The sequence below is a fragment of the Python bivittatus genome, unplaced genomic scaffold (assembly GCF_059951505.1).
Source record: "Python bivittatus isolate LINGU-HERP-01145 unplaced genomic scaffold, Pbiv_v1 ctg000610_np1212, whole genome shotgun sequence".
In the NCBI taxonomy this organism is placed as follows: Eukaryota; Metazoa; Chordata; class Lepidosauria; order Squamata; family Pythonidae; genus Python; species Python bivittatus.
In genome coordinates, this window is record NW_028277088.1 from 45,792,348 (window position 1) to 45,808,969 (window position 16,622).

At 35.4% G+C, this 16,622-nt stretch overlaps 1 protein-coding gene across 12 annotated transcripts in view; it reads right to left on the minus strand.

Moving 5' to 3' along the window:
* The window catches only part of CLASP2 (cytoplasmic linker associated protein 2), a 136,981-nt gene that overhangs the window by 13,740 nt on the left and 106,619 nt on the right, over window positions 1-16,622 (minus strand). For 8 of the 12 annotated variants that reach the window (XM_088150940.1, XM_088150938.1, XM_088150939.1 and 5 more), the window contains 4 exons: window positions 12,875-12,938; window positions 3,762-3,925; window positions 3,255-3,333; window positions 3,073-3,123 (listed from right to left, as the gene is read on the minus strand). In XM_088150940.1, the coding sequence (XP_088007066.1) occupies window positions 3,073-3,123; window positions 3,255-3,333; window positions 3,762-3,925; window positions 12,875-12,938 (358 nt within the window). The remainder of the gene's footprint in view (window positions 1-3,072; window positions 3,124-3,254; window positions 3,334-3,761; window positions 3,926-12,874; window positions 12,939-16,622) is intronic. The other 4 variants (XM_088150941.1, XM_088150944.1, XM_088150946.1 and 1 more) reach the window with 1 other exon arrangement.

Sequence of the window (16,622 nt, forward strand, 5' to 3'; positions counted from 1 at the left end):
GGAACCACCTAGCAATGCTACTTGATGCTGACAGTGGCTATTCAGAAATTATATTCTTAGAGCAGCATATCAGCAGATTGGATCAAAAGACTGGCATATCAGTGGATTGGATAAAAAGATCTTGAGCAAGAATCCATATTGTAGTATCAGTAACACCTATATAATATCTGTATAATTCAAAAGGATATCTTTGGATTCCAAATGTAAAATAAATAATTAAAACAACTGTAAAGGTTATCCTGGAGAAAAGGGGAAAAATTACAGAAAATATTTATGTATACTTAAAGGTTTTTCCTAAATGGCGCTCTTTGATGCTAATTAATAAACCACTTTTAAATCTGAATTTCCAATATAATTTAAGATGTTCAACTGAGAAGAGCCTGCAGGATCCTACAGGATATCAAAAATGGAGTAGTGCCAATAACAGATAGCACCATAAAATATACAAGTCTGTAATTATTTAAGAAAAGGCTGATTGGGTTTTTGCATAATTTTAGCAACAGCTTTTACCCTGCTGGGCAAATCTACCTGGAAGAAACAGAGAGTGGAGTTCTTCAATAAGCTTTTAATAAAATTGAATTAAGTGCTTGTAAAAAATAGAAGACCATTTCACTTGTACATCAGCTTACTAGACAGAAAAGATTTAATTCACTGTATATCCACTGCTTCAAATACTCTGCTAGAATTTTCCAATAATCCCTTTTCCTTTGTAAACATTTCATATATGTTTAGATTTCTGAGAGACATAGGTGGGGAGCCCACTCATGACAACACCAAGGCTCAAATATAATTAGCTTTTCCATATGAAGAGTACAAATTATTCCTATCAATATCTTACATGACTGCTCTAACAATTTTGTCTACTTCCATAAAAAAATCTCTCAAATATAATCTTACAAATAAGGCATCATTAACTCAGTGGAATTCACACAAGACAAAATAATTTATGATAGCAACTTTTGGGTGGTTGGGAGCCATCCAGTACTGGGAAGTTGTGCCTGCCAGCAGCTGGGTGAAAATACCAAGCTCATGGACAAATATATATCTGAACACAGTGTGCTGAGTACAAACAATGTGAGAAGACAACTGCCCTTAAGCCCTGTATATAAGTTTTCTACAGGCTTCTAGCTGGTTATAGTTAGAAACAGAATGGTGGACTGGATGACCAATTCAATTCTGCATGCTGTTTTTTAAAGAATAGATATTTTATAAATAAATATGTATGTATAAATATATCTATGAACAATAATATTGCTAAATGTAATCATGAACACAGAACACCCAGAGTTTATTTTCTACCTTATAGCTTCAAAAATATGCGGCTCTAGCACACATAATCTAATGCCAAAAAACAGTGTATACCCTATGTGGTTTCTCCAGTTACAATGACCACCAGGAAGCAGGCCTTATGTGACCGGCTTCATCCTATTTGGGTCTCATCACATGTAGGTAGCCACGTGACATAATGTAACATCCATATCTCTCTGCTCAGAGAGCTTAAGGGAAGGTGGATTGTATATTTATTTACTTATTTGTTTCTCTGCTTATTCATACAATTTAGAGACTGTCTGATTCCTAATAACTCAGACCACTACAACAAAAGAAAAGGAAATATTCTGACAGCTGCCAAAAACAAACAAAAAAAAGGTGCCATATAAAAACACTATATGCTGTTAAGCAGTGCTAACCCCAAAGAAAATTAACATGTCTGCCAAGAATGGCATCAGCACTGTGTATAACATACACACACCAGTTCATTAATAAAAGGTCCCTTGAAGGGACAACAATTTTGGTCTTCATCTAGTTTCATATGTTGAATAGACTCCTAATAGTTACATACTAGCTATCTGCACTATTTCTGTCACTCTCTCCATGTTGCAGTCCGTGGGGCTTAGTTCTAATATGAGCACTATGAAGAATTAGAAGGCACTTTATTACTGTTTTCTTACTTCAGGAATATAATATAAATTCTGTTTATTCAGAAATAAGACAGTTGCGGTATTTTTCTGCGTTCCTTTTAGTAAATATTAATCAGGAATATTCTTTCAGGTCAATTTTATAGTTCTGATGTTTCAGATGTTCAGAGGTTTGTGTGGAAATGCACACACATAATTTTATCACATCTACAGTTAGCAACATAAAATTTCACTGATTCACAGACACAACTTGAAGTTAAAGGGATTTTTCAATCAGGACAAATCCAAGCCACATGGATCTCCCAATATGTCTCCCCCCATATTAAAATCTTTATTCCATTATGCTTAAATCTACAGCAAAATCTAAAGATTCCCAGTAACAAAACAGCTATAATGAATTTCTCTATAGCATTTATAATAAATGTTGCATTTTAACAAATATAATATTTTTGTATGTAACTTTGATACCATTGTGTCCAGGACTAAAGAAGTGCCATCTTGTGAAAAGCAATTAACAGACTAAATACATTTACTGTGTGCAGGACAGAGGAAAAATGTTGGTTGTATTTGCTATTTTCCCAAAATGTCGCAGTTTAAACTTTTTACAGTTGCTGTATATAAATCCAACTCTGAAGTTTTTCCAACTGGACATCTGCAGGAGAATAATTTTGCTGCTTATATATTTCAAATATTACATATTTTCAGCCTCCACCTCAGTGTCTGAATATGCATCATTATATCACACAATCTTCCCAATAAAAGCTTAAATGCAAATGACTCAAATTTTGAAGGTGCAAAAACACTTTACAACTGCAGAAAGCTCAGCAATAAATTCCACTGCGATACTATTAGATCTTTAAAATGAGGATTGGGAAATTACAAACATAAAATTAGAAGAGACTTGACAGAGTGAGTATGCATAACCAGCTTGGTGTTAGACAGCCATACAATTCTTTAAAACTGTGTTGGACTTACTGATATTTCATAAGATGCATTGTCAAATGTTTCAGACAACAGCATAACACCTGGTGTCAAGTGTACAAAAGCATGCTCAAAATTCCTTGCAAAGGTTAGTAGCTGTATGTGGATGCATAGAAATATTTTAATGTAAAATTTACATACAATAGGTTAAAAAAGCAATAATGCAGAAAAAAACCTTGGAGCTCCAAAAAGAGCGAAGCTGGTCCTGCAGTGCTGGCTTGACTGTCTGAAATTTTATAAAAAAACAAAACCCACCAATTGAAAACCAACAACACAGAATGTACCACACAAAACAAAAATATTATTGAACGGAATGTTTGTTGTCACACATAATTGTAAAGCTTTATAAGTTTTTACCTTTAGACTTGGTGTTTGGGTCTGGTCAACAGTAAACCGCATTAAAATACTGAACTGAAGATCATTTGGAAATGATTCCCTGGAAAAATGATTAATGCTGTATTAAGAGTTGAAGTTTGCTTCATAACAGTTAAGTGAATTTGGAAACCAGACCCCCCCCAAAAAGGAAATACATGTATTTTGGTTAATATACTTGCTTTAATAGATAAGTAGTATTAGTGGGAGATAATGTAAAAAATATGGGTTTGTAAATACTGAAAATCTTAAAACTGGACAAAGTATTTTGGGTTCATCCCTTTTTAAGAGGTATACTATTATATATGGACATCTCCAGAATTAGACAATATTGGTGAAAACACACACATTAGTTTTTCTACACTCTAATATGCTGACATATATAGCTATAATTATTTGATTCTATTCTAAAGAACACAAAACTGAAATACAGAAATATTGATGTAGAAAGTTTAAAATCTGTCTACTTTTATTGTGACATAAATCTATTACCTTGTCACATCTAATGCCTTCTGAACTTTTGCTTGCACAGATCCCAACAAGTCAGCACCCATTTTTTTCAGAAGTTGTGTCAGCAACACAAACAGCCAATCCTGTAAATCTTCTTTATGGACTTGGATGAAATCTACTAATGTTTCCAAAAACATGCTGAACACCTGCAGTAAGGAAAAAAAAAGGGGAGGACAAAAGGAAAAAAAGAGTAGGGAAGAAAAGGAGTTGATGCTTGCCTGTGTTGAACTCACAAAATAATGTAGTACCACATAGAAGCGGATAGAGGCAATGATACACAGCCAAGCGGGAAAACATTCTCTGCTGTCTCTTGTCAGAATCTGTGATTCAGAAATATTTATGCATTTCTGGAAATTAGTACTTCATGCAATATCACTGAGCAAAGAAATGCTGTGATGACTGGCGCAATTCTCTTCCTCCCTCCCCACTGCTTTGGTATTGTCTATTTCACTGAATTTGGAGAAATGATCTAACCCAGTATGCTTCAAATTGTGCCCCTGTTTTAGCACACTAGATTCTTTTCATTATGTTTTGTTTGAAAAATTCTAAATCTTCCCAGCTTCAGTGGTATATCATCTACTTTCATAGGTCTTTATATTTTCTCATACTGCTCAACCATAATCTTCATCTCTTTTTCATATAAACATGCTACTTTTTTCTGCTATTCATCACTATGTAGCATTAATTCAAAAAAGATGCTTAGTATATTCTGAGCAACCATGTAAGATCTTGCCTTCCCATTTGAAAAACAGTTTTAGACAGGTAATCTGTTCAGTCTTGCATGCATAGATAACATGCTGGATATAGATGAAAAAAAGGTAAGATGCCACAAATCTTTAGAGAAACACAGACTTGTGACTATCTTCAATACAATGCACTGAAAGACATGAAGCAGGGAAGAATGAAATGCACTCTTATAAAGGAGCTCTGTGTACCTTACAATTTAACTTCAGCATTGTTATAAAAATGTCAATAAAGTGCCTTATGGAAATAGAACAATCTGTAATTGAACAGAATAAGGAAAGAGTGTGATGAAATTTAAAACTGGAAACTTGGATCTTCAGTAGTTTTTGGAAGGTATCACTACTACTATACATAATATAGATGTATAGAATCATAAAGATGATCCAAAAATAATATACCTGAATCTAAAAACAAGTAGATTAAATAATGTATAGCTGCAGTAGGCTATCACCTAAAAGGGAAATTTTATCTTTTTTCATATAGACAGTAAAATACCACTTAGATATATTTGTACTAAGACAACTAATGAAACTTTCAAATTTTTAAAAAAAACCCTATTCTAAAAGGGAAAATACTTTGATTTCCTACTTCAAACAAAAAGATAAAAAGACACTTGAGACTTATGATGTAAAAGAAAAAGATGCTGACATTTTTCATTCAATCTATACTCACACTGTAAATAATTCACCACCAGAGCATTCTACTCTTATTTAAAGTAGTCTGTTCATATGCTGCTAGTTGGCTTTTTATTTACTGAATAATGAAACAAACAAATGTTTAAAATAGTCCTAATCTTGAGGAATATTTAATGAGGACACACAGTAAGCCTTTCTGTTGAAACTCCCACTTACAAGAGGTGTTCTCAAACTTTGCAGTACCATAAGCCCATAAAACAATAAATGAATTTGTATGATCTCCTGCCATGAATAAAAGGAATGATTTCATTGGGGTTAGGGTAGGGCAAGAAATAAATATATCACTTATTTTTAATAATTACATTTTAATATACATATCAAATGAATCAATGATAGAGTCTTGCAATTTTATAAAATCTTTTCATTGGATGTAAACAATAAAACAATCACATTTAAAAGGATTTAGGGAAGGATATGTTTGTTTACTTTTGCCCAATTCCTGAAATGTGGGTTTCATCACTGAGACAGCCATCTTCACTTCTAATCCCACATTTATTTTGGGTCTATATTTGCTCTTTACAGCAGCAACAGTACAAACTACAATGGGAGCCAATTTTGACAGGGCTCCAGCTTTGGGGAGAGAGGCCATGAATTGTGCACCTGAAGTTGGAGCTCTGTCACAATTCATTCCAGGCTTTGCTGCAAGGATAGCCATACACCCTTAAGCTCTAGTTAAATAGATCCAGATAAAGTAATACAGAAAACCCATGATTTAATGAACTAAGGAGGAAGAGGGTACCCACTGAAGCTGAAGGTCTGTTAAACCATTTTTTAACCCATTTTTAACCCCCTTTTTTTAACCCATCCATATTTCTACAGAAAGTAAACAGAAGCCACAGTAATAGGGGAAGGGGTATTCTAAGCCTTCCCCACCAAAACGAATGCGGACTGTGGAAGTAGTGAGCAACTCTGATTTCTAAGTTATCTGCTCACTGATAACTGACTTACTGACTTGACTTCTGATTTATTGATTTACTGACTTAACTTCTTTTACTGTAGGTTAGATTGTGTTACATTTGAATTGTGCTAAGCCAAAGTTCATTACATTGCAGTTTCCTGTACAGGTAGTCCCCGGGTTAAGAACGCCCAGTTTATAGATGACCCATAATTAAGAATGGAGCCTATTATAGCAAAATTTGAGTTAAATACACAATGATTTGAGTTAAATACATAATGGTTTGAGTTAATTACACAGTACTACTTATACAGTATTACTGCTCTGGCTTATGTATAAATTTGACTTAAGGATGACCTTGGGAATGGAACTCATTCTTAAACTGGGGACTACCTATAGTGGAGAATTGGAAAGCCTAGCTTTCTAGAAATATCTTCCACTAACACAAGGATGGCCAATCTAAGGGGGACCAAGGGCCACACATAATGTTGCTTGTACAGATGGAATGGCAAAAATGTGCATGGTCTAATCACACATGTGAGCAGGGCTTGATCTAGGGACATTTAGGGGGAGTTCTTTGGATTTATATGTAATATGCCAATTGAAGTTTTATAATACTTTTTCCTTGGGCTTCTCACCTCAAAATGGCATGAAAACTATTCCTTAGTTTTCTAGAATCATGAGCAAAAGGGTCTCCAAAGGCCACAAAAAGGGGACTTCGGGGCTGCAGGTTATCCATCTCTGTACTCACAAAATCAATGCAATACTGAATAAAAAGAATGATGCAAAAAATTGGATTCAGACCAAGTTAATTCTTAATATCAGTGTAATTCAACTGAATTATGATCATTATGTTATGTTGATTTCAATGGGATCTAAGTTCAGCCAAGTCAATCTAGCTCCAACCCATTGTTCATGTGATGCATTTAACAGCATCAACAGCTATCGTTTCATATAAAACAGCAAGAGACACTATTGCATGTTATGTTGTTTTTAAGCTGAAGCATATTTAAAACAATCCAGGGAGCTGAACTTGCCCTCAATAATGAGGTCTTGATATTTAAGCATATCAACTCACCACACTTCATGTTCAAAACTAGTAAAACCTGCCTACCACTGTCTAACAATGTTCTTCCTCTTTCATAATATTTACTGACTGTAGATCAGTTAAATGTAAACATAATTTATTCATGGCTCAGCACTGCATATTTTCATGGTATTTTGCAGAAAAAATATAGGTATTCAAGATAAGGGACAGCCAAAAGGTTATGTGAATGTATTTATTTTTATATATATATATTCCTGAAAACAAATCTAGATATAAATCTGCAACTGGACTGTGGAGAAAAAATGTTTTAGATTTTCTGATATGGATCTTTACTCAGATGATATGAAATTAAGATGCGCCAGTCACCACAATACACAGTAGCAGTAGAAAAACAAAAGGCAAGTTAATTTGTATACAAAAGCATTTTAGGATAATTTGTATAGCTGCAGGAATTTTATAAAGTGCAAAAGCTACATTCTACAAACATTTTTATAGGTGTAAAATAGAGGGGAGAAAGGTTAGTATCAATCATGCAGCAAGGTTAGGGTTCCAACAAATATTGAACCAACTTACTCTCTATAGAGAGTTCCAACACAGGGGACGGCATGCAAAAAGAAAAAAAAGGGGGAAGGATGGGAAGGAGGGGGGAGATAAAACACACAAATTAGTTGCCATCCACATAGTTCCTGCATGAAAAAATTATGATACAAGGATTTATATGTTTTAAAATATTAATACCTTTGGAATCAAATTCCTAAGTAGTACATAAGTACAAGTCTACCTTCAGCCTTTCCCCCCACTTTTCTCTTTTCAAATCAAATCATCAGAAGAAAAATACTTTTTTGTGAGCAATTTTAAAACATGTGGCTGTGCATCAATTCAAGCATTGCACTTTAGTAAGTAACAGAACTGTAATGTATGCATACCTATTAAAACTATAACATCTTAAGTGAATGTGGATATTTTGGGTATCCTACAGATACAAACATAACAGAACTGAAGCCAATTATTTTCTACTGTAGCAGCTTTCTGCAGTATTTGTAAGTTTGGACAACTCTGACATGATGCTTCAAGTAATAGAATGTTAGTTACTGTTCCATTAAAGCCTAAATATTTTACTGTATGAAGTACCCCAGTGGGCTCCTAAAACAAAATGCCATTATAGACAGTTCGGTCAATAACATCCTCACACAAGGCCAAAGTGCTTAACAAAAAATTCTAGAATTATTGCTATAAACAGGTTAAATTAAAGACACACCTAAGGCTTATATCCTTAGCAAACATAACAGAAAAGCTCACTGAAGTTAAAATGTATTCATAAATAGAATAATCTATAAATTTAGAATTTACACTAAAAGATGCAGAACTTTTTCAATGAACTCAAACAGGTACAACAAACAGGTATTAAAATTTTAGCAACTTTGTTCTCAATAGTTGTTCAAATATTTATTCTTGGGGAAAAGTGGGAACAAACTGAAAATGACAATATCTGAGGCAGAGTGGAGATGAGCTGTTTCTTGCAGAAACTATAGTGTTGGGTCAATTTTCATCCTACATTTCTTCTATACTACACACAGCAAGATTAGAATTAGTTCATAAGTTGTACTTCATTTTCTCTATAATTCTTCATTCTTCCTTCACTCGAACAGCAAGTAATGTCCGTTCAAGATTTACAACTGCTTGAATGTGAAGTTTTTCTTATCCCTTGATATAATATATGCACCACCCTTCTGGATGCATGTAAGGTAAGAAATACTTTCCAAGGTTTAAATACCCATTTACTGACTACTTCTCTAAAACTGATACATCAAACTTAACTGTATTACAGTCTTTTTACTGATTTTATTACTCCATTGGCACAGAGCTATTTGCAAGAAACAATTCCAAAGTGAAAAATTAGGAAGTTATATTAAGTGAATATTGGAAATCAATATACTATTCAAACATAGTGAATTATTTTAACATAGCAAATGGTTTCTATGACTGTAATATTATACAGTCTAGAAAAAAGATCACAAGAGTCATAATGTTTCAAAATCTGGCCCCAAGAATAAAGAATTTGCTTTAACTGTCTTAATTTGAAGCAGGCTATCAGATGGCCATTTTCAGTGGGTCTATACCAGGTATTATTAAAATTAAACCCCAGTCTACAGAACAGTATCTATTTAATTAAAAACAGCTTCCACAAAAAGATTTCAAAAGTGATATGTTATCAGAAAGTTATGCTGGTGCCATCACCTACTAGTATTAGTTGATAATAAAAGTCAAGAGATATCAAATTACTGTAATTGTTAGGAATGGGACAATGCAGTAATTTTTTCCCCCTGAACTACTTCTAGATTTTTAATATTTTCAGTTACCTCAAACTTTTCATTAGAACCACATCCCCATATACAAGAATACGGATGCAGAATGTAAACAACTTCTGCATTTGTGGCAAAAATAAAATGTCTTATAACACTTACAAAAACTAATGTATGGTCTAAGCTTTTATGAGCTAGAGCAGAATGTCATGGGACACTCATCCTAAAAGTGGGGTGACCTTTGAGGAAACAGATGTAATATTAGTAGAGATGACATAAGGCATACTTTACATAGCCCCATGAGTTCTTACAAAGTTAACGCTCCTACAAGTTCAATACTTGCAAGACAAATATCAAAATACAACATTGGTGATTACTGTGATGGGTGTTTTCCTGATTTGGTGTATGGAGGTAATCAAGTTAGGTTAACTCCCATTTGCTCAGAATGCAAGGAATAAAAAGATTTAATTATAACTTCTTTCAGGAATTTCTATACTGTGGTTAAATTTGATGTAGAGAAGTGGATCATAATTAAAATAATGAAATATAAATACAGAACAGGTTCAGAGTCAGTTGGACATTTGTTTGGTGTGACACTGAATTTAAAATTCTGATTGTCCTTAAAAACAAAATGATTTGAAAAGAAGATGCTATGGTACTCTTTTCACCAATAATATCCCAGCAGAAATGTGAGTGTCAAGCTGTGTAACCTAATTAAACCAAGCAGGCCCACCAACTTATGTAGCTAGTAAGTTTGTTGATGCAAGTACTATTTTCACATAGAGCTACTGAATCAAGAGGTGACTAAATATGAAGTTTTGCAAGCTAGTCTAAATCAAGTCTTATAATATCAGAAGGGTGACAAATATCCTGAAAGATTTATAACTGCAAACAGCAGACTGAACACTGGAAGCAAGGTCATTTACTACTTCTGGCAGATAGTTGGGTTTTAATGTGGCTTTCATTTGGTTTCCATATTAGATTGGGTTGGATACTTGCCCCCTTTCAGAGGAATAATGTTTCATCACAACAATGTAACTATATTTTAAACTCAAGTGTCTTCTCAACCAGATTGATGTAATACTCTTGCAGTGAGTATTGGGTCATGATATGATAATTCCTTTGCCTGTATTAATATAAACACAGCTCTGACTTCTTCCAGGAATTCTTAAAAAAGAATCTTAGGATCTTCAAATGTACAGTATGGCTACTGAAATCTGAACAGGGCCAAGGCATAGTAAGCCACTGAAATTAATAGGGGGACCAAAGTCTACGTTATTTGAAATGCCTTGGAATCTGAAAGGATTGAAGTTTCTAGCTGTATTATTGTTTAAGTACCTGGCAAAGAAATTGTGATCTGATGAAAGACCCAGCCATGGAATAAAAAGGTGATAATTATTAATACAGTTGGAGATTAATGATTCCTCTAAGGCAGAGCTTTATATGAAGAAGAAAGTGGCTGTAAGTCTTTAAATGAGAACAGAGCCATTAGTAAACATAACTGATTCAATTTCCAAAACCTAACATTCTTTAGGATTTAACTTTTTTTCTCCTAAGGCTAGGAAATGTGGATCAGATAGTTAATTTCACTCCCCTATCCAGCTGAGTAGTGGAAAAAGACTGATGAGTGTGTTTATTTTTAATCCTCCTCTTAAGGGCCTCCTCTTCCCTTTAAATCTGAAAAGTGGGGAAGGAGATATATTGGTAGAATGTGGAAAGAGGAACATATAATCTTTTAATGGGATCACACATGCCTTTTGTCCAGTTGCTGATCAGAACTGACACTTAAAGCAAGAAATGTAAAAGTTGCTAGCTGTCCTGGAAAGCCTTTGCCTGGAAAAAGAAGCCTGCTTTGTTTATGAGATCTTTTTCACAACAACATTGGTAAAAGATACATTAAGAGTCAGTATGGTACAGTGATTAAAGGTGCTGAATTAGAAGCTAGTTCTAGTCCTGCTTTAAGCATGTCAGCCAGCTGGATGACTTTGAGCCAGTCATTCTCTCTGAAACCTAGGAAGAAGGCACTGGCAAACCACTTCCAAAAATGTTGCCAATAAAACTGGATGGACTTGTCCATGTGGTAGTCAGGAGTCAAGAATGACTCAAAGACAGATAGACACACACACACACACACACACACACACACAGACAGAAAGGGGGGGAAAAGCATTAATAGCTCTTTGCTGCCATCTGATGGCTGGTGAAAGGGATAATTTCAGTTGCTACTTGATATGCAAAAAAAAATAAATAAATCAGGAATTAGATGGCACTTTTCTAACACATTTTATTAAAAGGCATAAGTTTTCATGAGCTGTAGCTCACTTCATTAGGTGGATAACATCATTTGCATAGCTACAAAATCTTACAACTTTTAATAACATTTGTTAGTCGGAAAAGGTGCTACCAGACTCCTCCTGAGTTTTGGCTACCAGAGACTAGCAAGGCCCTCCGTCTGCAATGTTTACTTGATAAGCACACAAACCGGTGGGGATGGGGCTGCTGCAGGAGGACAGCAGGAAGCTTGAAAAGCCCTAACATGGATATTATGGCTTCTGCTGAGCAGAATCTCAAGTAACTGGGCTGGGAGTCTCTGATTGCTTCACTAATATCTGCATTCATGCACTAAAAAGACTCACAGCAGGAATTGGCTTGGCTAGAAGGTACTAACTGCTTCTTTTGTCTCTTTCTTCAGCAGATGATTCCTTCTTGGTGTTACAGAGAAGCAAAATAAGAGAAAGAAAATATCCATTATGCATAATTATTAAAAAGAAATTAGAAGACTCCGAAAACAAGGGGAAGAAAAAAGAAATGAAGAATTGAATTGAAAAGAGGAGGCCTGAAAAAGACAACAAAATGCTTCAAAAATTAGAGAAGTTGTGTTTTGTATCTTTTCTTACTGAGGAGAAGACAGAAGGAATTTCTGAGAAGGTATAGCACAAAAAGCTGTTACACAATTTCCTGCTTCTGAGCAAGCTGGAAGTAACCCACCTTATATATGTCATAATAGTTTAACAGAATGCTTTCCAGGGTCTCAAATCATTGCTAGTTAAAGCAACATATAATTTGCCTGTATCTTTACAGATACCTTGCATAATGAGTTAAGCCCTTTTGAGGCTTTTACATTGGTGTATAATGGCATGTGAATAAAACCAAGTTCCGCTCCACATAGATATACATTATTTGTACAACTATATACCTGGCGAGATCTTCCCTGTGCATTTAGGAACCCTGGACCTGAAAAATTGGAGAAGACCAGCAATACTTGCAATCCATGGGCCTGGATCTTAATGTTTAGCTTTGCAACTCCCATGATCAAAGCTTTTAGAATTTTAAAATGGGTATTTAGAATTTTAATTTTAGGTATATTATACCTAGTAAATCATCATAAATAATAAAATGCAAATACAAACCTTGCTATGAGGATCAGCAAACATCCTTGTGAAGATTTCACACAACCTTTTTAATTCAACACGACTGTCAAAATGACAAAATATTAATTTAGTAAAACTGCAGAGAGATGTGATGAACAATCTTAAAAAGAAATCCATGTCCTAATTTATTAAAAAATGGTTGCAAATTCAATTTTTAAATAGAATTTGTTAATGATCTCATCAAATGCAAAGAATTTAAAGTACCATTGTGCCATATTCCTTATATATAGAATATTCCAGTTTTAATCCTAAAAAATGAGATACAGTATTGTCGAGAAATATGGGTAGGACTGAGGTTTTAATTTATTGCATGCCTGTAGAAGTCCTTAAGGAAAATGACAGCCTTGAATAAGTGGAGGGAAGTTTCAAGCTGATGTTTTTAAAAGGAAAAGGCTTCATTTCAAGGCCAGTACTGCAGAAATTTATCTTGAGAAAAACTAAATGGAAGGTTGCAGGAAGGTAGAAAAGCAGTATGTACAACAGTGCAAAAAAGACACAAAACACTGTTGCTCTTTCCCCCAGACTTTATCTGTTAGATAAAAACAATCCTGAAGGACCTTCTAGTTAAAAGAAGCATCAACCTGATACAGCATTTAATTGGCTGATTGATGGACTGTCCACGTATTTTGCAATTGAACTGATGAATGAGAAGACGAATCCTTATCATCATCTGTCTAGGGATTTCTATTTCTCTAAAAATGGCTTTTTTAAAGCTCATTTTGCCCTTTCTCAAACTTTTATTAGGTGCCCTTAATACAACAATAGGAGGCCATAAAAGCTATTCATTCAACAACTTTCCATGACTCCCATAAAGATCCTCATCCTCTATCCGTGCTGCCCCTGAGCCATCAAGACCCTCACTGCAGCTAGGAATTCAGAATGGATCATTGCTTCAACCTTCAGGAAATGGAGACTATTGGATCGCGTGAGTAACAGTTGCAAACTCTTGTGTGGCTAAAACAAATCATCCAGTTCCCGGGTGCAGGCTCTTCCCACTCTGACTGACTCTAGGCACCCACTTCCATCAATTAAAAAAAGGCTAAGATTAAACCAGAAAAAGTTGCACTTCTGTAGAAATTTAAATTAATGATAATGCCCATCTTGATGCAATTAATTCTCCATGTCTGTAGAGGGCAAATGTCTGACTGATGGTTGGGTGTTTCCTGTTTTGTAAGGTTCATTTTAAGCAACTGCTGCAGCCTCATATTAATGCTGCCTGCATGTACTAAGAAACAGGATGAAGAAACTACTACTATTCCACACTAACTACCTAGTTATCCTACTATTCCACACTAACTACCTAGTACAGGTTTGGCAGAGGATGAGAGCTGTAGATTTTAGTGAGATCTTGCCCTCTTCTCAGATGCAAAAAACTAGACTTGCAAGGATATCATATACAGTGGTGCTTAAAAGTTTGTGAACCGTTTTGAATTTTCACTTCTGTATAAATATAACCTAAAATGTGATATGTTCTCCACATAAGTCCTAAAACTAAATAAAGAAAATCCAATTAAACAAATGAGTCAAAAACATTATACTTGTTCATTTATTTATTGGGGAAAATTATCCAAAGCTATATATGGTAGATGGCAGCTCTGATCTTGGATGATCTCAGAAAAGCTGAACAGGATTCGTTTTAGCTACTATTTGGATGGAAACCACCAGGTAGCCTCAGGACTGTAGAGTAGATGGGGAAGTGGAAAAGCATTGTGGAAAGTGACAATGCCAAACCACTTCCATATTATTGTTGAGACATCATCAAGTAATGACTATAGCCAGGAGGCAAGATCCACCTTAGGGAGACTTCACATTCATGTATTTAGATATATGCTGGCCAAAAGCCACACTTATAGGAGGAGATTTATAGATAAGGTGCTTCTGTCTCCTGCTCATCCCCTTGCTTTCAAAATGTTTGCTATGTTAAATATAACACATTGTACATGGAGTACAATGAACATCTGAAATGTAATTATACATCTGAATCAGCTTATTTCAGAAAATTTATGCAATAATAATTAGATCAGTCAATGTTACAGGTCTAATTAAATTTCTTATAGGCTTGGGTAGCACTATTTCTTCATCCCCCTTCCCAGGACTGAAAGTTAACTTCCTTACTTTGTGACTGCTTCATTTTCCTGGTTGAGCATTTTTCTTCTTAAAATCTGGGCATCTCAGGCCCTGTCTCTGTGAAAAACTTAATTTTATGGACTAATTGAGGAGATGGAATATCCTTTGGAGCTGAGTGTCTGTTAAATGAAAATTAACCTAACTGATATAATTTATGATGCATTTATATAATTTGAGTAATTACATAATTATGGGAATTATGTAGATTATAAAAATTGTCTAGACTGCTTCAAAACAATGGACTGAAATCCATCCCCACCCAAAATTTAATACTAGATTTGTGATCAGTGACTTTCTGACAGGATGCTTTAAAAAGAAAAGGACAATAATAATGCCTTTGAGTACAGATTGCAAGATAATCATTTCACATATAGTGCTAATTGGAGGTTTCTGCCATGCAGAGAGAGGGGGTTAGCTTTGTCTACCCAAGTACTGTCACTCAAGCAATCTCTAATCTGCACTCAGAGAGTTTGCTCTTCCCTCCTTGTCTGTGCTTCACTGAATCCTCTTTCAACATGGCAGTCAAGCTTAGAAAAGTATCTTCTATTGTTACCAACAGAATTTTTTTCTCTGAATTTAAATGCCACAATGAAAATCACATCTGTATGAAAATTAAGCTTAGGGTTAAATGCATGTATTTAAGTATTTAGCTAGGGCTGCGGGAACACAGCCCAGCCGCTGTTCTTTCTGTTGCTGCTAGGCTCTGCGGCTGCCCAGGCATACACCTCTCATAGCCAGGTCCAGGCTCTTATTCTGGAAGTCAACCTGGAGGATTTGATCAGACAGCTTCTAAGATGACTTGTAGTTCTACTGGCTGGATTATGAGATTGGAAACCCACTCTAGGTTGGGACTGGGGGTTGAGGGAGTAGGACAGCAGTGGGTTGACCTTGCACTAGCCCTGGGTAGTGGTTAGGCAGGGGCTGTTGGTCTGATTGGATACTTATGGCATCATGGTACTCTGGGCTGCCGAGTGCCTAAGAGGAGGAGCAACTGTGATTGCAGCTGTGTGAGAGGGCTGTGGGTGGTTGTTGGATGGATCCCTTGGCTAGGAAGGGGGAGGATGGTGGTCTGACACATACTGCAGATTGCACATTGGATCTAGTTTTTGTCTCAGGGCTAGTGATGTGCAGCTGGAGTACATTACCATCAGTCCTTTATCATGGCCAGATCACTGTGACTGCTTTTCAGTTTGCTGGTACTGATCCCTTCCTCCCCCTGTGGTCTGATGGGATTCCAGAAGCATGCCTTTTCTGTGACAATGCACACCCTCTGGAACAACATACCAGAGATTTGAATGGTCCCTACCTTGCTCTCCTTCAAGCGAATCTTGAAGACCTGGTTCTTCCCCCAGGTTTTGGGCTATAGTGAATGCAGGACTCCTCTGGGATGGCGTGTTTATGAGATTGGTTATAGATTGTTCCCCCAGGTTAACCACTGTGTTTTTTCTAATTGTTTTTATACTTGATTTTATTGTTTGCTGCCTGAAGTCAGGCGGCCTTATAAATATGATTCAAAGATTATAAATACATGTTTTCTACTGAAAGCAACTAACAAGATTGTGACTAAACTCTGCATTTTTAAATACATACTAATGTTACA